Here is a 27,301-nt window from a genome sequence, read left to right as displayed (position 1 = left end):
TTGTGCAGAACAAAGGTTGGCACAATAACATAAAGTATTTACGGAAATCTGATCACTGAAATAATCATCTTTGTACAAAACAAAGGTTGGGGTGCCAGCATAAATAAAGTGCAACTATGTACAGTGGCTGTCTGTGGACACGACTCAGTCCTTTTTCTGCTCCACTAGCTTTTCGAGGACACCTATCAGGCTGCCCATTCTCTCGGCTCTCCGTTCCTCCATTTGGCGTTGCTGAGCCATGTCCTCTTTTATTAGGGCAATGAGCTCATCCTCCCCATCCCTCCTCCTTTTTGCCGCCCGTGCCTCAGGCGGCTCCTCATCCTCCTGCCCCTCCTGGTGTGGGAGTGGGTTCCCCACTGCTGCACTGGGCCCTGGTGCGTCCTCCTGGATGGAGGAGATTAGGACATGGTGGAGGGCCTCTGTCCTAGCACCTCATCCATGGCACCAAACCAGGGCCATGCTGCAACAGTGGGCTTCCCACTTGCACCCTCGCCCGTCGCTGGATACTTGCACTGCTGAGGGGAGAGTACATCACAAGTGGCAGTTGGCAACAACAGCAACAGTGCAGGTTTACATAGGTGACTTTTCAGTGTTCCGTGTGGAGTTACATCTGTCACTGCCACTGTACATACTTTGTATTTCCTCTTCAGGTTCTCCCATTTGCGTTAGGCCTGCACAGAGGAGATTTTCCCCGCCAGGTCCATCTTCTCCACGATTTCTCTGACAGACGAAATATGAGAGCACATGTATATCAGGTCATTCACTTTATGGCACCCACAGCAGGATGTACTGGATTGGGACCACAGGGCAGACAGTTCACTGTCCCTTGTGCCTCAATACTTGTAAACCTCATACTGTTGCTGTACCTCCAACCCACTGCGGCTGAGTGTTTCACACCCGTGAACAGGTGCTCATTGTCACGGCGGAGTCAAATGAGGTCTGCCGTCTGCTCCTTGGTCCCTGTAATGCAGCATGACATTGGATTACATTCCCCACCATCCTGCACTTCTGTTTTAGCATTTCTCCGTTTGCCGTCTGTTCAGCATATACAGCTGTGTGGAACATACACACTGCAATGTCAGGCAAAATGTTTTATTGCGGGACAGGGGCAGCACTGACTGGGGCAAAACATTTACTTTATCAGGCCCTAGGTTGGGGTCGGGGGTTCTCTGTCATATTTTTGATTCAATTCAATTCAATTCAGTTTTGTTTAGATGGCGCAGAATCACGACAAAAGTCGCCTCAGGGCGCTTTGACATATCCCCTTTGAAATGTTTGACATGGCAGGTGTGATAACTGTAACAAATGTATGTATATATGATGTGCTGCGGACAAAGCTACATTCCTGCCTGGTATATGTTGACATTTCTGTTTGCGGCTCAGGAAGGGTCATATTAGTACAGTTGATTGCACTTGTAGTGGTGATACTTCTATTCATACTGCCCTCCGTCTGGTACAGGATTCACAGCTTTGCGGGTCTGTGCATTTACGGTCACATGGGTCCAACAGGTGTCACATGATTCACCTTGACATTTACTATTGACCGTCCATTAACTTTTACATATTGGCATTTGTTTCGCTCCTTCACACATATCTTACATTTGCGGGTGTTGCTGTCCTCCGCCGCCGTTTCAACCTCCTCCGCAGCTGATGACATCATTACGCACTGACCTGGCTGGGTCGTGCTATGCATTGTGGGATATATGGGACCACGAAGCGTGCACCGGACCACGCTTGATATTTGGGGAAATCGACGGCGCATTCGGAGTACGCATTTGGAGTACACTTTGAATTGGGACAGCCATCGTCGCGTGGCGGTGACGTAATCACACTTAAAATGCGTACTTCAAGCGTGCATACCCTGAATTGGGACACAGCCCCTGACACCAGACATGAACCTTCAAAGTAAAACAGGGAATGAGAAACAAGTTACAAGGACGCATACTGACACTGATCTAAATCTATAATAATAATAATAAAACAGCACAACTAAAGAACCAGAACATAAATCATAATACAGAAATATACCAAAATATAAGAAACTGAAAAAGCTGGGTCAAAATGACCCCGAACCATGACAGCTGACATGTGGCCGACAGTAATGTTTTAATTTTCTTCGTTATTAAACATTTGCACATAAATAAGTGACATAATATTCAGTACTTACTTTTAAAAGTTTACTCTTTGGTCGCCCCGCTTCGGCCGTTTTTCTTTCGGCAAAATTATCCACACCCACTGCCGCGCTATGGATTCTGGGATATGTTGGGCCACGAAGTCTACACCACCACATCCTTAAAATTCAGGGAAATGAAGGCCGCATTTGAAGGCCGCATTTCGACCAGCCTTTGAATTGGGACAGCCTTTGTCGCGTCGCTGTGATGTAATCGGCCTTAAAATGCGGCCTTTAAGGCTGCAGACCCTTAATTGGGATACAGCCTATGTCTTTGTGTTTCCCTATTTCACTCTATCTTTCTTGAAATGATTCCCAAATACCAAGTGCTGAAAATAAATCCACTAATTTGGGACAGTGTAAAAAAAACAAACAAAAAAACCCAATGAAAAATGGTTTCTTTTATTGAACAAAAACTACATTTATCTGAAACCTCAGGCTTAATGACAGACACAAAAGTATTAAGTGCAATAATACTATGTAAAATTAATCACTATAAATCACCAGTGTTCTTAGTCAATGGAGGCTTGTAGTGCAACGCCCATACAGGTGTCAGATCAAAACTAACTTTAAAACGATCTCTACTAGGTGTACTATTTTTTACCTCTTAACTTTTCGTTTAGAGCCTTAAAGCAACTCTTATGCAATACCCTCCCATTCACCAAATGCATAGCATGATACATATGTATCATGCTCCAAAAAGAGCCTCCCTCAGCCTTCAAAGTTCCAAACAATTTAAAGACTAATTCAGTGTGTTGTTATTGTTTACCTTGAAGGGTCTAAATCGTGGATATTTGATGTTTTATTATTTACATAGTGAGAAAGTAGTTTTAAGCAATCGCTTACTTTTTGGAGGTCCAAGAATGAAAGTACGCTGACACCTGCTTTAACGTAGCTATATATAGCTATGTAATATAATTTAGCTTGAGTTTTGGGTATATGGGACTTTGAAATTGAAAGAAATCACCATCCCGTCAATCAACGCTCCAACTTCACCCATCCCCCACCCTCCTCTCAGGTATCATGTGACAAAGTCATGGACCAGCCTGTCTTCTGATTGGCTGTAGTTGATAGCTTGTTAAGGTCTTGTTTCTGGTCATCCACTTCGAATTACCGTCTTCACCACCTGGCTTTTCATCTCCTGGTAAGAGTTAAAAACAGTTTATTTTTGTTTTATTTGTGTTTATTTTTTTTTGTTTTTGCTTAAGTACTGTTTGATAGCTTATTTTAGCTCCCCCATTTGTTCTGTGAACCCAAAATCCACATTTTCCTTTAAAGGAGCCTAACAGTCAAATGGTGTTTTATCCGACAAAATGTATTACTGTAATGACATCTCTGTATAATGGTGTTTTATCTTGATTATAACATTAAAAAAGAAATGATAAATGCAATTTATGACTCATGACTCATGAAAGTAAATGCATCTAAGTATTTCTTTCTTATGGAAATATCTCATTTGAAATTGAGAAAAAAAAAGATCTTGTTTCAGCTGTGATATATTTATTAATATATATAATACTAATATCAATATATACTCTGAAATCACTTAGTTTGATGTGAACACATTGTGATACAAAAATATTCCAATTTTACATGCCTAACCATTTCAGTTCCTACTACAACCCAGAGAGTGGTTGAAGTGCTGTCATGAGTCGTGGTACAATTACCCGTGGTGGACAGAAGAGGTTCTGTGGGGAAAGTAAGTCAGAGGATAGTGGATTGGGTGAGAAGGGTGTCAAGACCCAGGGTGAAGAAGAGGTGAGTGTTACAGTGTTGTATAGATTAACTGAAGTTACACATTAACTCAAATTATCAATTTCTCTTTGTAGCTTCTTAGTACGCAGAATTGACTGATAAAAGAAAGCTGATGTAATCAATCAGTTGGCAAAGTATTGAGAATTACCAACCTCTAACCTCTTACATTCTGTTTCTGTGGAGAAAGACACTCCAGTGATTTTTTTTTAAACTTTTTATTTTGTACTTTTTCCAAATTTATAATACATACAAACAAAAATATGAAAAAGGAACACAAAAGAAACAAACTAAAAGGAAGAAAGAACGCCTAATCCGGGGAAAAGAAAACAAAGAATAATTATACGCATATATATAGAGAGAGAGAGGGGGCCAGGGAATACCCAAAGTACTGTCTTAAGACACTCCAGTGATTTACTTTATATTTCATAATTTAGTGGCCCAAATATTTTGAACATAGTGATAGAGAAAACCCGTGCTATTTTACCATTTTTAGTAAGAAGAAAAAGCCACTCCATCCATCCATCCATCCATCCATCCGTCCATCTTCTTCCACTTACCCGGGGCTGGGTCGCGAGGGCAGGACCCCAAGCAGAGAAGCCCAGACCTCCCTCTCCCCAGCCACCTTCTCCAGCATGTCCAGGGGAACACTGAGGCATTCCCAGGCCAGCTGAGAGATATAAGCTTGGCCTCCTCCCGGTGGGACATGCCCAGAACACCTCACCCAGGAGGCATCCTTGTCAGATGCCCGAACCACCTCAACTGGCTCCTTTTGATGTGGAGGAGAAGGGCTCTACTCTGAGCCCGTCTCAGATGGCCAAACTTCGTACCCTATCGCTAAAGGAGAGGCCAGCCACTCTTCGAAGCTCATTTCCACCACTTGTATCCGCGATCTCGTTCTCTCAGTCACTACCCACAGCTCGTGACCATAGGTGAGGGTAGGGACGTAGATCAACCAGTAAATTAAGAGCTTTTACACTCAGCTCTCTCTTCACCACAACAGACCGGGACAACGTCCACATCAGACACCCCATACTCCTGGAGCCCCCCCACAGGACACCCCAAGGGACATGGTTGAATGCCTACTCCAAGTCCACAAAACACATGTATGTTCATCAAACTCCCATGCACCCTCAAGTGTCCTCGAGAGTATGAAGAGCTGATTCAGTTTTCCATGACCAGATGCGTTGAAGATCTCGTGGACCAGGGGCCTCTGCTAGGCATTCCCAGCACACCCTCACTATACTTTTAGGCACACCAGGTCTGTCCAGTATCCCCTCCCCCGCCACCTGATCCAACTTACCACCACGTGGTGATCAGTTGACAGCTCAGCCCCTCTCTTTATCCGAGTGTCCAGAACATATGGCCTCAGGTCTGGTGATATGATTTTAAAATCGATCATCGACCTGCAGCCCAGAGCATGGTGCCACGTGCACTGATGGACACTCTTATGTTCGAACTTGGTGCTCGTTATGGCCAAACTGTGGTTTACATAGAATTCCAAGAACAAAATAGCGCTCGGGTGCATGATCCGGAATGATGTTCCTCCCAATCATGCACCTCCAGGTCTTGCTGTCAATGCCCACATGAGCACTGACGTCTCCAAGGAGGACAACAGAATCACCAGGCGGAGCACCCTCCAGTACCCCACCCAGGGACTCCAAGAAGGCTGGATGCTCTAAACCGCCACTCGGTGCATAAGTGCAGGCGAAGATCAGGTGCCATTCCCCGACCTGGAGGCACAGGGGAAAAAACCCTCTCCTTTACTGGCAGAAACCCCAACATACAGCCAGCAAGCTAAGGGGATACCATGTTCCCTCAATGGTCTTGTCATAGGGGTCGTATATGCCACTTGAATTTTAAAATTGTATTTTACTCTTTAGGATGTGACTTACTTGCAAAAAGGAAAGTCAGAGGATTGTGGATTCGGTGAGAAGAGTGTGGAGACCCAGCATAAAGAAGAGGTTAGTGGGACTGAACTACTTTCAATGTGGTAAAGATTAATTGGAGTTGCACATGAACTAACACAGAATTACACAATGAAAGGTAAAATCATCAAGAAAACAATCCATTTTCTCTGTGTAAGTATTTAGTAATCAGGTTCAGTATTGACTGATGAAGGAAAGCTGATGTAATCAGTCAGTTGGCAAAGTACTAATCTCTTACTTTCTATTTGTGTGGAGAAAGACAGTCCAGTGATTTACTTTGTATTTCATATTTCTTTGAACATAGTGATAAAAAAAAATCTTGTGCTCTTTTGCCATTTTTAGTGAGAAGAAAAATCCAGTTACTGTTTATTTGCCTTTTGAATTTTAATTTTTAGGAGGTGAGTTCCTTGGAAAAAGGAAAGTCAGAGGATAGCGGATTGATTGAGAAGAGTGTGGAGACCCAGCAGGAAGAAGAGGTGAGTGGGACTAAACTACTTTCAGTGTGATGTAGATTAATTGGAGTTACACATGAACTAACACAGAATTACACAATGAAAGGTAAAATCATCAAGAAAACAATCCATTTTCTCCGCATAAGTGCTTAGTAATCAGGTTCAGTATTGCCTGATGAAGAAAAGCTGATATAATCAGTCAGTTGGCAAAGTATTGAGAATTCTAACCTCTTACTTTCTGTTTGTGTGGAGAAAGACAGTCCAGTGATATACTTTATTTTTCATATTTCTTTGAACATAGTGATAAAAAACTTGTGCTCTTTTGCCATTTTTAGTGAGAAGAAAAATCCAGTTACTGTTTATTTGCCTTTTGAATTTTAAAATTGTCTTTTAATTTTTAGGAGGTGAGTTCCTTGCAAAAAGGAAAGTCAGAGGATAGTGATTTGGGTGAGAAAAGTGTGCCAACCCCACGTGAGAATGAGGTGAGTCTGACTAAACTAGTTTTAGTGTTGTACAGATTAATTAGTTATATATCAACTCACATAAAATAACACCATATAAGGTGCAATCATGAAGAAAACGATCCCTTTTCTGTGTATAAGTATTTGAATTATAAAACAGTCTTTTGGGTCTTTAGGAGGAAAGGTTCTCAGAGAAAGTAAACTCAGGGGATAGTGGATCATATGAGTGGGGATCGATGCACACAGATGAAGTAGAGGTAAGTGGGAGTAAACTGGTTTTAATTGTGCATAGATGAGTTGGACAAGTGGATGGCTTGTATACGTTTAACTTGCATGATGTACTCATGATGTACTAAGTGTATGTGAGTTAATCTACTGTATAAACACCTTGATAAGAAAACTAAACTGCAAATGCCACGATCTATGTTTGTAAGCAGGAACCCACGGTGACATCTTTCTGAGGCCCAAAAAAGATGGTGAGAGTGCTATCAGTCTGGTCATTGTGTTGTAGTGGTTCTGAATCACATTTCCTGGGTGCATCATTGGCTATAGCAGATGTTTTCTTTAAGCTGGGACTTGGCATAACAGAGTAACGGAATCCAATTTATTGTCAGATTATTAGGAAGTGGAGGCTCTTAAGTGTTGTTGGTGTGCATGTGGCTTAACTCACATCTAATTAAAACATAAAAGCTTAAATCTTGAGGGACTGTTACGGCCTCTGGCCTCAGGTGGCCCCGCCTTCCTCCATGCAAATCACAGTGTTTCAGGACTCACGGGGGATTGGCTGGCCCCGGACCTATGCCCGCCTCAACTACATGCAGATTAGAGTGTGCCAGACCACTCACACCATTGGCTGCTGCAGGAGCCTTGAACACAACGGACCAATGACACGGCTGCCTGCATTTACTGGGGAATACAAAAGGCTGGAGGTCCTTCACTCAGTGGCAGCTGCTTAGGACTGAACATGCAGTTTGCCCTTCGTGCCTCTCTCGTCAACCTTTGTTGAACTTGTTCATATTTCTGAACTTTGTTAAACCCTGGTGTATGCTTGAACTTAGCCTGACTAGAGCTTTGAGCTGCTAGCTGGCTGTGAGTAGAATATTGTGATGCTGGCTCGCCTTAGTTTACTCTTAGCGTATATTTTGTGTGCCGCCAGCTTGCCTTAGTTAACCTTTAGCTTTTACTCTTGTCTTTTCTTTTGTCTTTATATAATAATTGTTTGCCCAGCGGTCTGTTGAACAGCCCTGTCGGTTTTCTGTTTAAAGTTTGTTATTAAAACCCTTCTTTACTCAGTTTTGTGTTCGGGGCTTGTGTATGTTACTCCTCCCCTGACGCCTAGCAGAGGGGGTCGTAACAGGGACATGTATGGGTTTAGGTAGATTTAACTGAGTAACCATACACAGATCCTCCCTACTTTACAAGACATGTTGAGAAGACACTGATTTACATGTGAGCATCTTTGTTATATGGAATGGTCACATGCCCTAAATATGTCTTTACTGTTTCGCTTTTGTGTCACAGCCAGAAGACATGGATGTCACAGTTCCAGTGGATGACCAGGACATCCAACTGCCATGTCTGGACAGATGTTCAAAGTTTTTATGGTTTCATCATTTCAAGTTTGTGTTGGGGGGCGGGTACCCTTAAAGGCTTAGTCACAAAAAAAGTTCAAAACACCCTTCAAGGAAACAAAGTTCTTTATGTTTTTGCTAAATAAGACTTTTTTTTATGACGCATTTGTTAATATCTGTGTTCTAAATGTCAAATAAAATAAAGATATTTCAGATCTGTGGACTTGTGTTTATGAAGAGTAAATAGCAAACTTAAAAATCTTATTTAACAATACTTTAATTTTAGTATTTTTATTCATAATTATTGGTATCTAGAGGAAGTAACTAGTAATTTAAGAAATATCGCCTTCTATGTAAGCATTGGGTCAAAAAAAAATGTTCATATTAAGATGCTGGGTCGTTCCAAACACAATAATGAAATGTTGGTTGCTTTCATTTGAGTGGAGAAGCCAATGGAGATCAACCACCATACAGGTTTCACATCAAAACCAACTTTAAAATGATCTTTACTAGGTGTATCGTTTTTATCTCTTAACTTTTTGTTTAGAGCCTTAACGAAACTCTTATACAATATCTTCCCATTCACCAAATCCAGCAGTGTTCATAGATATTTCTCCTTCTCTGAAAAAGAACCCAGACTTTCAAAATCCTTCAGCTGTGTCTTTATGTACAATTTTAAGAAACTGTGTTTTATCAGGTATTAAAATTCCATTAGACCATCCAGTAGTTTTTTTTATCATCTTATGATAAAACATGCTTGAATTTGGTCAGCAGCAAGCCTACTATCTGGAGAGAGCAAACCTCCAGTCCCCTTGTCAAGGAGACAACATCTTCCATTTTGGCTCCAATAAGTTCAAGCAAATGCCTTACAGTGGTAACTCTCTTTTTCATCAGACGCTCTGACAACATTATCACATCATCCCAGGATGAACCTAAACGAGATCCCTTTAGGATAGGTTCCAATAAAAGCCAAAGTAAAGATATAGATATCCCAAGTTTTTCGGTTTCCTTCAGCCTCCAAGCTTTTAACAAACTGTTATGGCAGGGGCCTCCTCCTGAAGTTGCCTGTGTGGGTGTGTCCTACCATCTCTCTTGCCACTTTTTTCTTTTGTACAGCTGACTCCCAGCAGCAATTAAAGGTATTTAAGGGCAGAGAAAGGTGAGCTCTGGTGTGTGTTTGGTCGCTAATCTCTTTTTGACTTACTTTTCAGTTTACTGACCAACACTTGAGTTTTGTTTTGTTTCTTTAAATTGTGATAGTGGCTTGTCTGTCTCTTTTGGGTGAGTTATTATTAGAAACTTTAATAAAACTCTTTGTTACTTTCCTGGACCCTTTTAGGGGAACGTAGCACACACTAACATAGAAAGGTGACAAGCACTTTACAACATAGCTTGAGTGATAAAAAAAAAACAAGTTTTACCGAACCCCAAATTACCAACTTTTGAAAATAAGCATTCTGTGACATCCATCCATCCATCCATCCATTTTCTTCCTCTTATCCGGGGCCGGGTCGCGGAGGCAGCAGCCCAAGCAGAGAAGCCCAGACCTCCCTCTCCCCAGACACCTCCTCCAGCTTATCCGGGGGAACACCAAGGTGGTCCCAGGCCAGCTGAGAGATATCGTCTCTCCAGCGTGTCCTGGGTCTGCCCCGGGGCCTCCTCCCGGTGGGACACCCAGGAGGCGCCCAGGGGGTATCCTTGTCAGATGCCCGAACCACCTCAACTGGATCCTTTTGATGTGGAGGAACAGCGGCTCTACTCTGAGCCCCTCCTGAATGGCCGAACTTCTCACCCTATCTCTAAGGGAGAGGCCAGCCACCCTTCAGAGGAAGCCCATTTCTGCCGCTTGTATTCGAGATCTCGTTCTTTCGGTCACTACCCACAGCTCGTGACCATAGGTGAGGGTAGGGGCGTAGATCGACTGGTAAATTGAGAGCTTCACTTTTACACTAAGCTCTCTTCACAACAACAGACCGGTACAGTGTCCGCATCACTGCAGCCGCTGCACCAATCCGTCTGTCAATCTCCGGCTCCCTTCTCCCATGACTTGTGAACAAGACCCCGAGATACTTAAACTCCTCCACTTGGGGCAGGGTCTCGTCCCTGACCCGGAGTGGGCACTCCACCCTGTTCTGGCTGAGGACCATGGCCTCAGATTTGGAGTTGCTGATTCTCATTCCCACCGCTTCACACTTGGCTGCGAACCGTTCCAACCTGCCTCCACAAAATATTTTGATCCCCATACATAAAGCTCTGTAAAAAATGTAACCTGAAAGCTGCTTTTCTACGTTCTAAATGAATCTAGCCTTGCCCTTCTTCTTCCTTTTGCAAAAACAAAACACTTTGAGGAACACCGTGCAGTCTGTCAAGAAAAAAGCTTAAAATAAAAATCTGTAATTTCATCAGTCGGTTGGGTGAGGGTTCCAAATCTGCTAAACAGTACCACAACGATTATACAATAAGATTGTTAATAATAAGTGTGCAACCACTGTAAGATGGTAAGTGGTAAAAGCCACTTAGGTTAAAGAAATGTTATTTTTTTAACCTACCCTCCTTCGGTTCAACAACACTTTCCCAATTTTTCATGACCTCCATGTGATACCTCAAGTAAACACCCAAGTATTTCAAACCAGTTTTCACCCATTTTAGTTCACCTCCTTGACTCCGTGCTCAAACCAGCGTTCCTCCCTGTCCAGGATGTGTACATCCTCATCATTGAAAGAGTGTCCACTGGCCTGTAGGTGATCCGTGATCCGTGAATCCTGAGATTTAATTTTCACCCAGGTGTCATCCACATACCTGAACCAATGACTTGGTGGTCTTCCAGGGTATTCAATTCAATTCAATTTTATTTATATAGCGCCAAATCACAACAAAAGTCGCCTCAAGGCGCTTTATATTGTACAGTAGATCACACAATAATAAATACAGAGAAAAACCCAACAATCATATGACCCCCTATGAGCAAGCACTTTGGCGACAGTGGGAAGGAAAAACTCCCTTTTAACAGGAAGAAACCTCCGGCAGAACCAGGGTCAGGGAGGGGCAGCCATCTGCCGCGACCGGTTGGGGTGAGAGAAGGAAAACAGGATGAAAGACATGCTGTGGAAGAGAGACGGAGGATAATAACAGATATGAGTATTGGGTATGAAGTATGAACTATAAAGTGATTACAAGTTTGACTACAAATAACACTGGATGATCTGTGCGGGACACTGAATTGACCCACCATTGTTTTGGACCCCATATGGCCTCTGAAAGGAAATTGTCCAGGTGAACATTACGGAAGGTTGTACCTGTTCTTTCACCCAAATGGTGGGGCCCCAATGCATTTCCTTTTTATGTTTGAACTATTTGTTCCTGATCTGAATGTATTGCTTTTATTTTCTTTGTTATGCTCTTTTGTCTAAAATGAAGCATCTCAGTGGCAGATGTTGGGTTTTTTATTCCATTTATACTGAGAAGATGGTCTTATACAACCCTATTACTATTGGCTCAAACTTTAGGTCACATCGTATTGAGTTAGACTGACAAATATGATTTCAGGAAGACCTAATCTTTACATTTAAAATGAGTACAATTCAGTGTACCCAAATTGGACTGAACAAGCCTCAGTAATATTCATATAGGATGAAAAAAGTGGTCAATCACCTATTTTTCTTGTCATTAGAGAGATGTCACATGATTTTTGTGATCTTTTAGCAAGATCTAACTCTAAGTGGACCTTGAGAGGAACTGGTTCAGAAAATGGGTAAGATGGTTGAACTTGAGTTTTTGCCCAATGATTGGGCCTCCATGAGTTTTCAAAGTTCCAAGTCATTCAAAGCCCAACTCAGTCGGGTATTACAGTTTTTCTAAATTGCTAAAACACATTTCTTGAAACCTCCAGTCATTTTCTCAAAACCGTAAACACAAATCAAAAATTAACTACAGTCACAACACCCCAGACTTTTCTGTCAAAATGAAACTATCACCTCAAAACAAATTATCCTATGTTCAATACCAAACAGTATGTTCACATCATAAATGGAGCAAGTAAAAATATATTCAGCACGGAGGACTCATTAGACTCTGCATTGAATAACTGAAGACACAGCATTCAGGACATGTAGTTAGTAGGAAACCCACATCACAGGCAATATTCTCCCTTGCCAAGCAGTGTGGGAAAAACCATCTTGTGTGCCAAACCCAGCTTTGACAAGAATCCACCGTTATGTCATCGCAGGTGTGTCCCATTGCCTCCAATAAAATATTTCTGGTATAAGGCTGCCGGTCATAGACCTTCCACCTCCATGTATAGCAAAATTCAGTTCAATTTTATTTATACAGTCAACTCAAGGCAAACCCTACAATAATACAGAAGAAAAAAACCCAACAATCATATGACCCTGTAACAAATGCAATACACACGGGGTTTGTGTTCACAAGTAATGTTTTTTATTTGACTACTCTGCATACAGGAAACAGTATGTTCCGGTCCAGCGTGCCTCCTGCTCGACTCTGCCATCACTATATAGACAAAAAGAAGGGAAACACTGTCATCAACAATCGTCATCACCTGTGGCTCACCTGCCTCCCGGTACCGCCCTCTTGAACTCACTGCACTACTCCTCTTCTGCAGCTGCGCCAGGGACCACAACCCCACCACAGACCCCCTAACAGCAAGCAGTCTGGTGACAGTGGCAAGGAAAAATTCCTTTTAACAGGAAGAAACCTCCGGCAGATCCAGGCTCAGGGAGGGGTGGCCGTCAGCCGCCACTGGTTGGGGTGAGAGAAGGAAGACAGGATAAAACACATGCTGTGGAAGAGAGCCAGAGATTACAGTTTTTTCCAATTGTTTACACACAATTATTTGTATGTCAGACACAGTGACTACAACATGTAACTAATGCACCAACCCCCTGAATCAATTCTGCTAAACTACAAGCACAATTCTTTTCACTCAAATTGCAGTTTTAAAACACATTTTTGACAAAACACTACATACAATCATCTGCATTTGGTATAATTTTCATCAAGACAACCTCTTGTTTGCACAAGAAACACACTGTCATTCAAAATTGTAAACTCAGTTGCCCTACTCTGCATACTAACTCATCACATGGCTAAACACCTTTCACTAGGGATGGGTATTGATAAGATTTTAACGATTCCGATTCCATTTTCGATTTTCTTTAACGATTCGATTCTTTATCGATTCTCTTATCGATTCTTGTTTTTAAAAAGGAGAACACTAAGGTCGATTAGCTTAGAACTGTTTTATATCTTCTCTTTCAACAAGATAGAAATTTAGGAGTAACATGGCCTTACAAACCCAACAGTGAGATCTTAAGAGATCCACAGCCTACGGCTCTTCAATGGGGTGTCACAGGGTCCCCGGGGAAAATTGTAAACGTAAAATAATAAAATAAATATTCTTCTGTAGCAATAACAAAGTATAACATAAATTATTCTGTAGCAATTACACAAGAATATCCAGTAATGTCCCTGCCTACAATTAAACACATTCACTTACCATCTGCTGTGGCAAATGGCTGCAAGGTTTTGACCACAAACTAGTCACTGCTCGGTGACATTCGGGCCTGAAAAGAGATGCTACCGGTAGACTGCAGCGACAACTGCCAGCGAGCGCCAGCCAGACTCTGTCTGTCTGTCTCATCATGGTCATCTAAATGCACAATGGCAGGTTTTGTAATAAAGCAGATCGCGCTAACATAATATGCACTGTTAGTTGATTATTTACTTGCCGCATTAACGGGAGATGACGTGCAAACGTTACCGATGCTGCTGCTGGGTTGAGATTCACGAGTCCGGAGTGGATTTAAAGACATTCATTTAAGTTCATCGCGTGTTTTGTGAGCAAATGCTTTTGCATATTCGTAGTGTTTCCTCCCTAAATGAAATATCTACTTTGCAAGTATTGCAAGTTGCCCTGTTGGCTTCCGTTCTCGTAAAGTATAAACAAACTTTTAAGCGTTTGAGCCGCTTAGGCGCAGTGTTTCCTGCCAGGTACGCTCCGACGCTCCGCAACGTGGTTACGTCATTCGGGGCGACTGGAATCGATAAGGGAATCGTTTGCAAAAATGGCAAACGATTCCAAGGAATTGAAACAGTGGGAACCGGTTCTCAACAAGAACCGGTTTTCGATACCCATCCCTACCTTTCACACATAATTAAGAAATCAGAGCTTTATAAAAGGGCAACAGATGAGCTCTTCTGTTTTGGAGCAATATATGCCAACATTGGAAACAGAGGCAGAGCCACAGGAGTGAGAGTAAGAGGAGCACAGGTAGGATGAAGGCCCAGATTCAGTAAAAGGACTAGATTTTACATTCCCTTATATTGCATTGTTTTAAATGGAGAAAATCTTGAGGGATGGCTGTTATGAGGAAAGGCAGCCCAGAAACTTTACCAGTGGCACACATCGTTTTGTGCCTCAACTTAACTTATGTTAAATTGTTATTTCTTCTTTCTTGTTTAGTTTGTTTAGTTTTCTGCAGTTTATTTTCTTCTATCTATTCACTGCAACTGAGAAATAATAATTATTATATTAATAATAATAATTCTTACCTCTTTAACATTTATGGAGACTTATTTCTCCAAAGGGATAGAACAGGTGATAGAGAGAAGTAAGACAAAAGGGACAAGATAGGAGAGAGCAGAGAGGAGAGCCGGAAGGGGGGCACCCGATCTGGTTTCCCACACCCAGAGATGGGCAGTAACGCGTTACAAGTAACGCGTTACTGTAATCTGATTACTTTTTTCAAGTAACGAGTAATGTAAGGGATTACTATTGCAAAAACGGTAATTAGATTACCGTTACTTTCACGTAGGAACGCTGCGTTACTGCGTTACTAAAACCGTGATTTTTTGCGAGAACGTCTCATGACAGTGACGTAAGCGAGTGCGACGTTCGTGGCAAAAGCTGTCTGCAGATCAACAATGGATAATATATCGAGTGCGGGACAGAGTGTAGCATGCAGCGTTTAAAGCGTGGAAGTACTGACCTTATTTTGAGTTTGATTCCATAAAAAGTGACAAAAACATTAGTGTCCATTGTGCGTGGGAAGAAAACTTCTTTTTACAGCGAAAAAACCCCTAAACTTCCAAGCAAGCACCGAGTGTACTACAACGTAATGTGAAATTCACAGAGAAACTCGCGGATTCTTCCACTCACCGCTGCAGCACACCTGCACCAGGGTAAACCTCCGCCTACCCCAGCCCTGCTTTACAGGTGAAAATAGAGCAACAGGACCGCTGAGTCTTTGATTTTATTTATTTTCTGCTGTGTTTTACTTGCATCTATTTGAAAGAGTGAGTGTAAACACAAAAAAATATTTTATTTTATGTGCTCGAATGTGCAGAAAATAGGTTTAAATGTTAAACAAATTTCTTCCAGTCAGAGAATGTTGCATATAATTTAATTTTTGCTTGATGCATAAAGTTAAAAGATTAAAACTAATAAAACAAGTTTTAAAAAGAGACTTTTCCATTTGATTACATTTTGTATGATGAATTATGCAGAAAAAGTAGAATTTGGCTGAAAGATCTATCGCTTTATCACCTATTCAGGTTGTAAATCGTGTTTTTAAAAAGTAACTAAGTAACTAAGTAATTAATTACTTTTGAAAATAAGTAATCAGTAAAGTAACGGGATTACTTTTTGGGGGAAGTAATCAGTAATTAGTAACTGATTACTTTTTTCAAGTAACTTGACCAACACTGCCCACACCTCCCTGCCAGATCGGGCTGTACGCGCTACCTCCCCACTGCCTTCCAGAAAAGGGAAGAAGAGCAGAGGGGAGAAGAGAGCAACATTTTTCTTTCCTATTCTCTAATTCCTCTTTTTGTTTTCACTACCATTAGGTTAACTACACAGTACCCAGGAGGCCCTGAGACAGCTGTATCAGTCAGCCAGCAAAACTTCTAATGTTATGTTTTACCCTTTTTTACGCCACCTGTTGAGGCAGGCCCACCACGGGTCAATCAATCCTGTCAATCTGTGTCTTGCAGTTAGCTGACTGCCTTAGCTGCCCAAGTGATCTCAGCCCTTTTTAGCCATAGCCAGTGACTGGTCCTCTCAGCAGTCTTAGCTAATTCTCTTATAGCCTGTCATTGCGCCTGTCCCCTGATCCAAATCTCTCTAAGCAGTTTTGCTCTTTTACTGGCAACAAAGTCCCTGCACCCCACTTCCACCGGGCGCACCTTGATCTTCCAACCTCCGTCCTCTGCCTTAGCTGCCAAGTTGGCATACCACAGCTTCTTACGCTCAAATGCTTCATCAATTGCTTCCTCCCATGGTACCGTCAGCTCAATGACGTACACGAGTTTTTGGGAGTTAGACCAAAGGACGAGGTCTGGTCGCAGAGTAGTTGTTACGATCTCTGTGGGAAAAATTAGCCTCTGATCCAAGTCCACTTGCATCCAATCCCTGGCAACCTTCAGCGGGCACAGGTCCAGGGTAGAGGGGCTTGTCCTCAGCTTATCTCCCTCCCAGACAAATGCTGATGAAAACTGATGCTCCTCTTGTTTTGTGAAAGGTTGAGAATTGATGGATTTTCTTTTGCGCTCAACTTTCTCGGCTATACACCTGAGAACCTTGTTATGTCTCCATGTGTATCTGCCCTGAGTAAGGCTAGTCCTACAACCAACCAAGATGTGCTTGAGTGTGGCTGGGACAGTACACGGGGAGCAGGTTGGGTCCTTGCCTAACCACAGCGGCAGATTTATTGGGGAAAGTAGCATATCGTATGTCGCTCGGATGATGAAACTTAGTCTATTAAACTCCATTCCCCATATTTAACTCGATGATCTCTGAGGATAATCTCTGAGGAGATCAAAGCCACTTTGGATGACCTTGTGGTCAACCATGGTCTAACGATGAGGGAGGATGGGCAAAAAGTACAGCCAAATTTGAGCTGGTACACGTCAGTCCAGATGATGGATGCTACAAAGAGTCAAAGAATTGTGATACAACTTTGTACAAGTAAGTCCCATAATATCCCAAAAGTGATGCATACTGTAAAAACTGTATAAATTACAGTATACATATTTGAGTAAATGGTAAATGGACTGATTCTTACATAGCGCTTCTGTACTCTCCCAGAGCACTCAAAGCACTCTATACAACATGCCACAATCACCCAGTCACACCCATTCTCACAAGCGCTGACTCTAAACTGAGTGCTGTCTAACCACATTCACACTCTGATGGATGCATCGGAGAGCATTCATCCATCAGAGCCTGTCCCCGACATCATAATATTGTTGTGCTGAAGAGAGGGGGCATGAAAAAGCTCCGCAGCTACCTTGCTCCCCAGAATATGTTTTGGGCTCTGGGAGCGCAGTGTCCCAAAAGGCTGGGACCACATTGATAGATGGTAACAGGAACATTTGCGGATAAGTCGTAGTGGGGGTGAGTGAGCGTGGCTGACGGAGGTGCAGACGGAACAGGTGGCTAACCTGTATGGTCTGAATTCATGCTAAGGTTTCTGACTGGGTCTCACTAATGGCGTCGCCCTGGGCACTTACCCCCTGTAATTCCTGTTCGTGACTGCCTATGGCCACTGCCTACTTGGCAAATGCAGCTCTCACAGGTTCTGCTGGGTCCATTCTGCTCTTGGCCAGATCGTACCATTAAAGGGGGCCGAAGGCCTGTACCAAAACTGAACCCAAGTGCAGAACCGAGTGCAGAGATGGCAGGAAAAGTTTTAACAAACTTTACTCATAAGTCAGTTAAGTAAAGCGATGTTTGGTTTCATACACAAATACTAGGTGTTACGAACAGCCATAACCCTGGAAGATCTGGAAGAGACCTTTGGGGCAGTATAGCATATGTTGGGTGTGGGAGCTAGAGAAGATGAGTAAAAAAAGGGTGTAATTTTGAGGACCCATAATGTATTGCAAAGATAGACTTAGTGTTTTTTTTTATTATTATTATTATTTATATTTGTATTTTGTGTGTCAGTGAGTAGGTTTCTGTGTGTGTGATTGCATCTGTGTGTGGATGAGTGTTCAGAGATTTTAACCTCTGGCCTTTCTAGTTCGTCCTACATTTAAACAGCCTTTTAATGCAGACACAAATTTTCAATTTCAATTTTCAATTCAATTTATTTATATAGCGCCAAACCGCAACAGCAGTCGCCTCAAGGCACTTTATATTGTACAGTAGATTGTACAAAAATAGATAAAGAGAAAAATCCAACAATCATATGACCCCCTATGAGCAAGCACTTTGGCGACAGTGGTAAGGAAAAACTCCCTTTTTAACAGGAGAAACCTCTGGCAGAACCAGGCTCAGGGAGTGGCGGGGCCATCTGCCGCGACCGGTTGGGGTGAGAGAAGGAAAACAGAATGACAGACATGCTGTGGACGAGAGACAGAGATTAATAACAGCTTTGATTCGATGCAGAGAGGTCTATTAACACATAGTGAGTGAGAAAGGTGACTGGAAAGGAAAACCTCAATGCATCATGGGAATCCCCCAGCAGACTATGTCTATTGCAGCATAAGTAAGGGAGGATTCAGGGTCACCTGGCCCAGCCCTAACTATATGCTTTAACAAAAAGGAAAATTTTATGCCTAATTTGAAAGTAGAGATAGTGTCTGTCTCCCGAATCCAAACTGGAAGCTGGTTCCACAGAAGAGGGGCCTGAAAACTGAAGGCTCTGCCTCCCATTCTACTTTTAATTACGCTAGGAACAACAAGTAGACCTGCAGTGCGAGAGCAAAGTCCTCTAATAGGGTGATATGGTACTACAAGGCCATTAAGATAAGATGGGGCCTTATTATTTAAGACCTTGTATGTGAGGAGCAGGATTTTGAATTCAATTCTGGATTTAACAGGAAGCCAATGAAGGGAAGCCAATACAGGAGAAATATGCTCTCTCTTTCTTGTCTCTGTCAGTACCCTTGCTGCAGCATTTTGGATTAACTGAAGGCTTTTCAGGTAGTTTTTAGGACTTCTGATAATAATGAATTACAGTAGTCCAGCCTAGAAGTAATAAATGCATGAACTAGTTTTTCAGCATCACTCTGAGACAGGATATTTCTAATTTTAGAGATGTTGCGCAAATGGAAGAAAGCAGTCTTACATATTTGTTTAATATGTGCATTGAAGGACATGTCCTGGTCAAAAATGACTCCAAGGTTCCTCACAGCATTACTGGAGGCCAAGGTAATGCCATCCAGAGTAAGAATCTGCTTAGATACCATATTTCTAAGATTTTCGGGCCGAGTACAATAACCTCAGTTTTATCTGAATTAAGAAGCGGAAAGTTAGCGGCCATCCAGGTCTTTATGTCTTTAAGACATTCCTGCAGTTTAACTAATTGGTGTGTGTTATCTGGCTTCATGGATAGATAGAGTTGGGTGCCATCTGCATAGCAGTGAAAATGTATGCTATGTCTTCTAATGATACTGCCTAAGGCAGGGGTGTCCAAACTTTTTTCACTGAGGGCCACATACATACAAATATAGGAGGGGCTGGGCCACTTACTAGAAATTAGGTATAAAACCTTAACTGTAGCGTATTAAAGTTAGAAAAATCATTTAAAATTGGTCAAATGTGTTATATTGTTGCATATAATTAAAGACAAAACTGCCTTCATCACAGCTCTCCATAAATGGATCTTTATTGATTTATTCAGAACAAAGCTTTGGTAGCTCATTCTCAGAACAGCAGCAGATTTCTTCTTGGACAGAAGATTTACAGCACAGAGAAAAAACAATAAAGGGGAAAATGGGACGGGTATATTTCAAGCTTGTTATTTAAGTTCTTAGGCTTAGCAACACACCTATTAATGTTCGTTTGAAACGGTTATCAACATTTACAGACTGAACTGGACTTAATAACAGGAGTGCATATAATTTTAGTAAATTATTCTGGTGAGTATCAGCTGCGCTAGGTATGTAAATCGGGCCATCCAGCCGCGGTGCTGATCGTACGCCACTCGTGCCAAAAATCCAGACAAATGTCACTTGATCAAGGAGCAGATCTGCATCAGATGAGATCAGCTGACTTTGCGTGTGCGTGCGCTGTGCACAGCGGTGTGTACTCTGTGTGTTAACAAGAAAAACGCATATAAGAAAGTGGTGCGTGTTGTGGAAGTTTTCCACTTAAATAAAGCCTGCAGATGAGCGGTGAGCGGTAGCTAACATTCTTTAATCCAAACACACAGAGAACAGAAAACCAAGCTTGTGGAGAGCCTGCATGACCACGGGGCAGGGTCAGCAGAGTCTCACTGAGCCTAGTGTGGCTCTCAGTTAAACAAAAGGCAGTACACAGCTGTTTCACACCTTAAGATTCACACTCCCTTGCTACCTCCCAGAGTCCTTGAAGAGACAAAAGACTGGTCCTCTGGAGTTCCTGTTTCCCCCAACATCCTTACTACACCCCCTACCATTTGTCTTAAGTATGAGTGTCAGACATGTTAAAATCACCAAGGCATTACAATAACGTGATTAATACATAAGTGAAAGAAATTCCATTACATGCGCAAAAGCAGGGTAGTGACAGAATTGATGCACATTATTGATATTTGAAGCATGTGTACCTGCACATTAACACACGGGTACTGTGGAATATATTTTTTACTCACCTAAAGCGCTCGTGCTCTCGTCCACTCCCCGCAAAAAAAATTAGCAGCTGTGCGGTGTCTGTGGCATCGGTGCTCTCATCGCATGCGATGGAGTAAAAATCAAAAGCACAAGCTTTATCAGACAGTTGCAGTTTAATGTTGGCTGACGACTCTTCAATGCGTGGCACAACTGTACTTCTGGACATGCTGACGTTGTTGAAGTCCTGCACTTTTTCCGGGCACATTATTTCGGTGACTTTAACGAGGCCGTGTTTTATGAGGTCTCCATCTGAAAAAGGCTTGCTTTGTCTTACGATGAGTTGGGCGACCTCATAGCTGACTATTGGAGCCTTTCCCTGGACAATTTGAGCACGAAAAAAATACTGTTGCTGACCCTGCAGGATAGCTACCCTTTGCTTTAATTTCTGCTCTCGCTCAGCACCAGTGTAGGATGCATAGGCCTGATGTTTGGTTTCATAAATACGTCGTACATTATACTCTTTCATAACTGCCACAGTTTCAGTGCAGATCAAACAGACACACGTCCCCTTGAATTCTTTTAAGAAATATTCACTCTCCCACCGTGTCTGAAATTTTCTGCATTCACTTTCTACCTTTCGCTTCTTTGGTTCTGCCATGTTTGGTAACTTGGGGGTAAATTTCTTCTGTGATTGTCCTTTTTGGTGGAGCAACTGCCTTGATCAACAGTAGCTCCCCCTGGTGTTAAAACTAAGAAGTGCAATACACTCAAGCAAAAGTTGAAGTGCGGGCCATATTCTATTCTATTTATAAAATTACTTGAGGGCCAATTAAAAATGGACTTTGGACACCCCTGGCCTAAGGGAAGCATGTATAATGTAAACAGAACTGGTCCTGGCACTGAACCCTGTGGAACACCATAATTGACCTTAGTGTGAGAAGAGGACTCTCCATTTACATGCACAAATTGATTGATTGATTGATTGAATGATCATACTTTATTCATCCCGAGGGAAATTGGGTTAAGGCTGCCAGCCGTGCCAGCGCCATCTTACCCTTCCGAACATAGATACATTACACAAACATCACATGGGGAAGATAGGTCAGAGAGGTATAACAATGGAAAATACACAACATGAGGAAAGACAAGGAGAAAAAGGAACTCAGGCAGTTGGTGTCATAAACCACCGCCCCTGTTGTGAACATTGGCATCCTTGAAAGGATGCCAATGTTCACATTTTGGACAGAGAGGACAGATGGTTTGAAAGAGGAGTGAAAGAGCCCATCTATGTCCACTGTAAGGGACCATCTTTGAACAGAGGCGGTGGTTTACGACACCAACTGTCTGCCATCTATAATCCAGTTTTGAGTTCCCTCCCCAAACGCCTTAATGCCCACTCACATCCTGGGCCATCTGACCTCAGGAAATCACATGACAAGGTGGGGCCAGGTTTCACAATGAGCTCACCCGAAACCCTGGCTGATTAGGTCCCACACCCGCTTTCACACCTTGGCGCATGTGATTAGAGCAGAGGTTCCCAAAGTGTGGGGCCCACCCCCTAGGGGGGGGCGCAGAGCCATTGCAGGGGGGCGCGGTATGAAAAGAAAAAAACAAAGAACGCTTGGACACTGCTAGCATAATGGACAGGTTTTTGACGGGTGTTATGACATGCATAGGTTCTTTCTCTTCAGCACCCTCTGCTGGTCATAGTGGGAATACTCACAAGCTTATATTTTGGTGGGGTTTTTCTGTGTTCCTGTGGGTAGAGGAAACAGGAAGCTGGTCGCTTGTTAGCCTGCAGAATATGCTGTTTGTCGCCTTAGATGCTCTTTAAAACATTTCTGCCTTGGAGAGTTATTGCTTGTGAGTATTAATGTACAACATGTTTACAAGTTTATTTGGTGCATTTCTATTACATAGATTTGTTTAGAAACCAATTTCATCTGTTATGTTTATCTTTGAGGAAGCTAAACTCGCTAAGTTGTATTGTGATCACTACTGAGTCGCTGGTGATTACGCATTCTATATAACAGTGTAGTTCATATCCTAGAAGTGTGAGTTAAAAGGAAAATACATCTTGTGACATTTACTTTGTGTTTGTTTTTAGTTTTACGGGAAGAAAAGGATGTCAATCATTGAACTACTGACGAAGTAAAAAGCCTCAAACTTACTTCCGCCTCCTATGTTCATTGAAACCGTTAGCTGTCTGTCAAGTTGGGCAAAGGGACGCACAATAAGGACAGAACAACGGGACTCCCACACAAACGCAAAGCAGGAGATGAAGCATCGCCAAATATGTTTCCAAACCAACTTCCTTCCAAGCCAAAGACTAGAAAATATGGTGAACCATATCTTCCCTTTGGCTTCACCTGCACAAGTGCCAAGGTAGGTCTCCCCTGCAAAATTAGTTTTCCCTGCGTCGGGAGCATCCGCTGGGCTCTCCAAATCACGGCCAAACAGTATCCCACATTCTTGATTTTTAGTTCACAAACACTTCTTGTAATGACTAACTACTCCTGACATTTTGGAGATGTTAGCTCTTTATACAGTAAAGTTACAGTGGGATACAAATAATATCAGGCTGATCCTGGCGTAATTTGTTCCCCCCGGTTCAAATCACGGACTAACAGTATCCCACAGCTGTTTTTGTTTTTGAACCCATTTTGCACAGAGAGGCATTTTTTGTTTTAAATAATCTCCGTTTTCGGTGAATCGCAACGCCGCTTACGTGTGAACGAAAGGCCCAAACGCATAGAAACAGCTGCGTTTTCAAAAATACCCGTGTAGGTATGGACGTAGCATAAAAGAGTTAGTAGTATATTTTATTACTACCTGTAATTTATTGCCATTTATTTGCTTAATTGTTTACTAAATGTTTGAGGTGTGAAATAAACCGCAATGAAGTTTGTAAACAAAATATGGGTGTGTGTGTTTGGAGGATGTGTTTGTGCGGCGGGGGGTTAGGTGGTGGGGGGCGCGAACATTTTTCTTGTAAAACAAAGGGGGGCCTGGCAAAAAAAAGTTTGGGAACCACTGGATTAGAGGATCATCAGGGGGTCCTTTGTCCCTCTTTGGGGGGATACTCCCAGTGGGTTTAAATCTGGGACTCTCGGCCATTTGACCTTAGAACTGAAGAAGCTTCTCGGATGAGAGGTGAAACGTCTTCAAGCAACTTAAACAAGTCCAGATGCTTTTCTTTGCAAACTCCTTTGACTACAATGACCTGGATGACTGAGAACCTTCACAGACATGTATCAGTGTATGTTTATGTGTGTATGTGTCCAGAGTTCAGCTGAGACAGTGTACTTCCCCCTGCCAGGCTAAGTAAACAGTCTTCCAGCCAAATCAGGTGGCCATGCGTAGGATAGGAAGAACAGTCTAAGCACAGTCTGTTATCAGGGTGTTTTTGTTCAGCTTCAGCCTTGAGATCACAGCTGGCACTGAAGTGGTAGCTGCATGAAGTGATGGTGGTTTTTACTTTAGTGCGAACAACTCATGTGAATTTCAAAGCTGTTCTAACAGTCCGAGACTGATCTCTCAATCTCCTGTTGGAGAGCAGTGAGCTTCTCCATGATGTTATCAAACTTACGCTCCGTGATGTTGTCCTTGTGCTCAAAGAGAAGATTCTGAGAAATCATGACCGCAGTGAGCTTCTCCAAGATGTAATCAATTATTTGCTCAGAGGTCTTATTCTGAGTGCTTCTCCAAGATGTAATCAAGTTTTCGCTCGAGGTCTTATTCTGAGTGTTCACGGCAGTCATAAGCTTCTCCAAGATCTTATCCGTGCTGCACTCAGTGAGCCCATTTTGAGAACTCACCACTCATCCCATCAACTCAATCCCAGCGGGCAGCCTTGTGGGGTTTTGAACAGCCGATTCCGCTTTCTTTAATCTTCAATAAGCCAGGGGCAAGCCAGCTCCGATCAGCAAGAACCTTGTTATCATGGTTCCGAATAGGTAGATATCTTCAACACTCAGGCTCACCTGAGCCCAGACTTCTCGTTGAGAAAAGGGAGTCAATTGCATTCAGGGACCAGTTGATCAAATCCATGATTCTTCTTTAGGTTTTAGAGAACAGACTGTGAGAGAGTGTTCCAGGGAAAAGTAATACAAAATACACGAGACTAAACAAGTACACAAGAGGCTAAGCAGGGAAGATAAAGGAGGGAGGAGAGGAGAGGAGAAAAGTGCGACCGCCTTCGCCACGAGCCAAAGAGAAATGGCGTCTATTAGATAGATATGATACAAACCACTGCAGTTCAGTACCTGTAATACCTATAGCGTGCTCTAATTGCGCTAATAGAATATTATGGTCGACAGTATAGAACGCTGCACTAAGGTCTAGCAGGACAAGCACAGAGATGAGTCCACTGTCAGAGGCCATAAGAAGATCATTTGTAACATTCAATAAAGCTGTTTCTGTGCTGTGATGAGCTCTGAAACTTGACTGAAACTCTTCAAATAAGCCATTCCTCTGCAGATGATCTGTAAGCTGTTTGACAACTACTCTTTCAAGGATTTTTGATATGAAAGGAAGGTTGGATATTGGCCTATAATTAGCTAAGTCTACTTAAAAAGCCATCCCTAGTGTTACGGGGTGGTGAGTAAGAGAACCCAGACGCGGACCTCTCGTTAAAGTTGAACAGTGTCTTTATTTACAGTGAAGCCAATCCACAGTTATCCACAGTGCAAAGTCCCTTCAGTGCTCCCCTCGTGTGTCCACACAACTCTCGTGAATAGTGACGTCTCTCCTCTCATCTTTCCGTCTCGCTCGTTTCCTGGAAAAAGGCAAACAGACGCGATTAGCCCCCCTCCGCTAACAAACACTTGTCTTACACTCGCTGAGTTCGAATCGCTACCAGGCTTGGTGGAATCCCAGATAGCAAGGAAACATTGAAACAATGTTGAGTCAATATCAGGCGACGTCATTGAAGCAACGTTGAAGTGTGACGTTGACCCAACGTCACTCTTGCACCCATTTTTAACGTTGAAACAACGTCAATGTTGAATCAATGTTGAAACCTGACATTGATTCGACGTTATATTTTCAAATACTGTTGACATTGAAACAATGTCAGATTCTGATATTGAAACACTGTTGAGCTATGGTGTTAATTTTCCACCTCTTTTGCACAGTTGCTTTTTATTGAAAAAAAACCAAAAAAAACCCAAAAAAGGTCAATAGACATGTATCATTTGCAAAATACTTTATTAAAAGACAAAGTTTCCTATTTACATTTCTATGTTTCACGTCACTTTTTATTATTTACTCCGGGATGGGGATGGATAATGTGCATCCTGCGCGCCACCCATACGATCTGGAGCATATCTGAGCCATTTCTGGACTGCTTAAGCAAAGACCAACTCAGACATAGAGTTCGCTCCTACCTGCTGCGCCAGGCCATCTAGGACAAAAATAGACACACACACACACAAAAAAAAACAAAGACAAAAAAAAAGGGAATTAGAGCACATGAATAAGCTCTTGTTAATTGTCTTCAGCAGGGAGAAAGTATGTAAACTCCTAGGCTGATAAACATGAAAGTCACCAGGCGGAAATCAGCAAACTGCTGCATTTGATTCCCAAAGAGCTATAAGCTGAAAATGTGATATGTCTTAGCATGGTGTGCCGTGTATCCTTTAAAAAAAAAAAAGAAAAGAAAACATGGGGTCCTCGGGCTGTACAAAGTGTACAACCCGAGGACAAAACAAGCCGAAGACCAAAGACTCCATCTCCAGATTAACCGGACATGAAAGTCTTGTTATTAAGAAAGACAAAGTAATATAGCAAAAAAAAAAACATAGGAAATGTGAAACGCACCCAGCACATCAATTGATCCCTTTATTGTTCACTTTAGGCTCATAAAACTACAATAAATGTTCAAACTTACCAAATATGCATCTGCACAGCGCTGTCTCTTTAAATGCCCTTTTTTGCTTTGTCTGGTCCTTGGTTTTTTTTCCCCTGCCCAGTTGAGTACAGAGGCCAGCTCCTTTGTAATGGCATAAACCATTACACGGCGGACTCGCACCTCCAGTGTGGTCCAGCAGCACCAATCAACGCAAAGCGTCTCACCTATAGACACATTTTAAGAGATGGAATTAGCGTGTCTCATGTCTTAAATGTGTATGCAAGTGCTTGTGTGTTTACTTCATGTAATTGATGATAGAAACATGTCATTTAGTTTTCCCTAAAGCCTGATTTTCAAGTCATACAAAGAATAAACCAAAGTATTGGCAGTACAATGTATTTCTATTCCCTGTTGTTGGATATTCATTTGTTAGTTCTTGTAACTGCTAAAAGTGTTTACTAGTTTTTGCCTGTCACATATATTTGTTATACCATGTAAACTGTGAAATTCCAAGATTTTCAAACTTGCCTTGTAATAGTGGCCTCACAGAGTCTCTGG

The 27,301-nt window shown here is 42.3% G+C and overlaps 1 protein-coding gene and 1 long non-coding RNA gene across 5 annotated transcripts; one reads left to right on the top strand and one right to left on the bottom strand.

The window, feature by feature from the left end:
* Nucleotides 1–3,283: 3,283 nt before the first annotated feature.
* Nucleotides 3,284–8,440, top strand: LOC112845331 (cilia- and flagella-associated protein 251-like). 4 transcript variants are annotated; one of them, XM_025904764.1, is made up of 8 exons: nucleotides 3,284–3,314; nucleotides 3,781–3,928; nucleotides 5,806–5,886; nucleotides 6,246–6,326; nucleotides 6,704–6,784; nucleotides 6,940–7,020; nucleotides 7,201–7,239; nucleotides 8,285–8,388. In XM_025904764.1, exons 2-7 carry the CDS (start codon nucleotides 3,818–3,820, stop codon nucleotides 7,222–7,224), a joined length of 459 nt encoding a protein of 152 aa, XP_025760549.1. In that variant the 5' UTR covers nucleotides 3,284–3,314; nucleotides 3,781–3,817; the 3' UTR covers nucleotides 7,225–7,239; nucleotides 8,285–8,388. The 4 variants fall into 4 exon arrangements, with proteins under 4 accessions (XP_025760549.1, XP_025760547.1, XP_025760546.1 ...); XM_025904762.1 differs by having other exon boundaries at nucleotides 7,198–7,239; XM_025904761.1 differs by lacking the exon at nucleotides 7,201–7,239 and having other exon boundaries at nucleotides 8,285–8,440.
* Nucleotides 8,441–26,083: 17,643 nt separating this feature from the next.
* LOC112845330 (uncharacterized) lies at nucleotides 26,084–26,823 on the bottom strand. The gene is made up of 2 exons (XR_003218150.1): nucleotides 26,783–26,823; nucleotides 26,084–26,296 (listed from the first exon to the last, which is right to left on the bottom strand). It is a non-coding gene; the product is annotated as an uncharacterized LOC112845330 (long non-coding RNA).
* Between the last annotated feature and the right edge of the window lie 478 nt (nucleotides 26,824–27,301).

The sequence above is a fragment of the Oreochromis niloticus genome, unplaced genomic scaffold (assembly GCF_001858045.2).
Source record: "Oreochromis niloticus isolate F11D_XX unplaced genomic scaffold, O_niloticus_UMD_NMBU tig00006736_pilon, whole genome shotgun sequence".
NCBI lineage: Eukaryota > Metazoa > Chordata > Actinopteri > Cichliformes > Cichlidae > Oreochromis > Oreochromis niloticus.
This window is presented reverse-complemented; position numbering and strand designations above follow the sequence as displayed.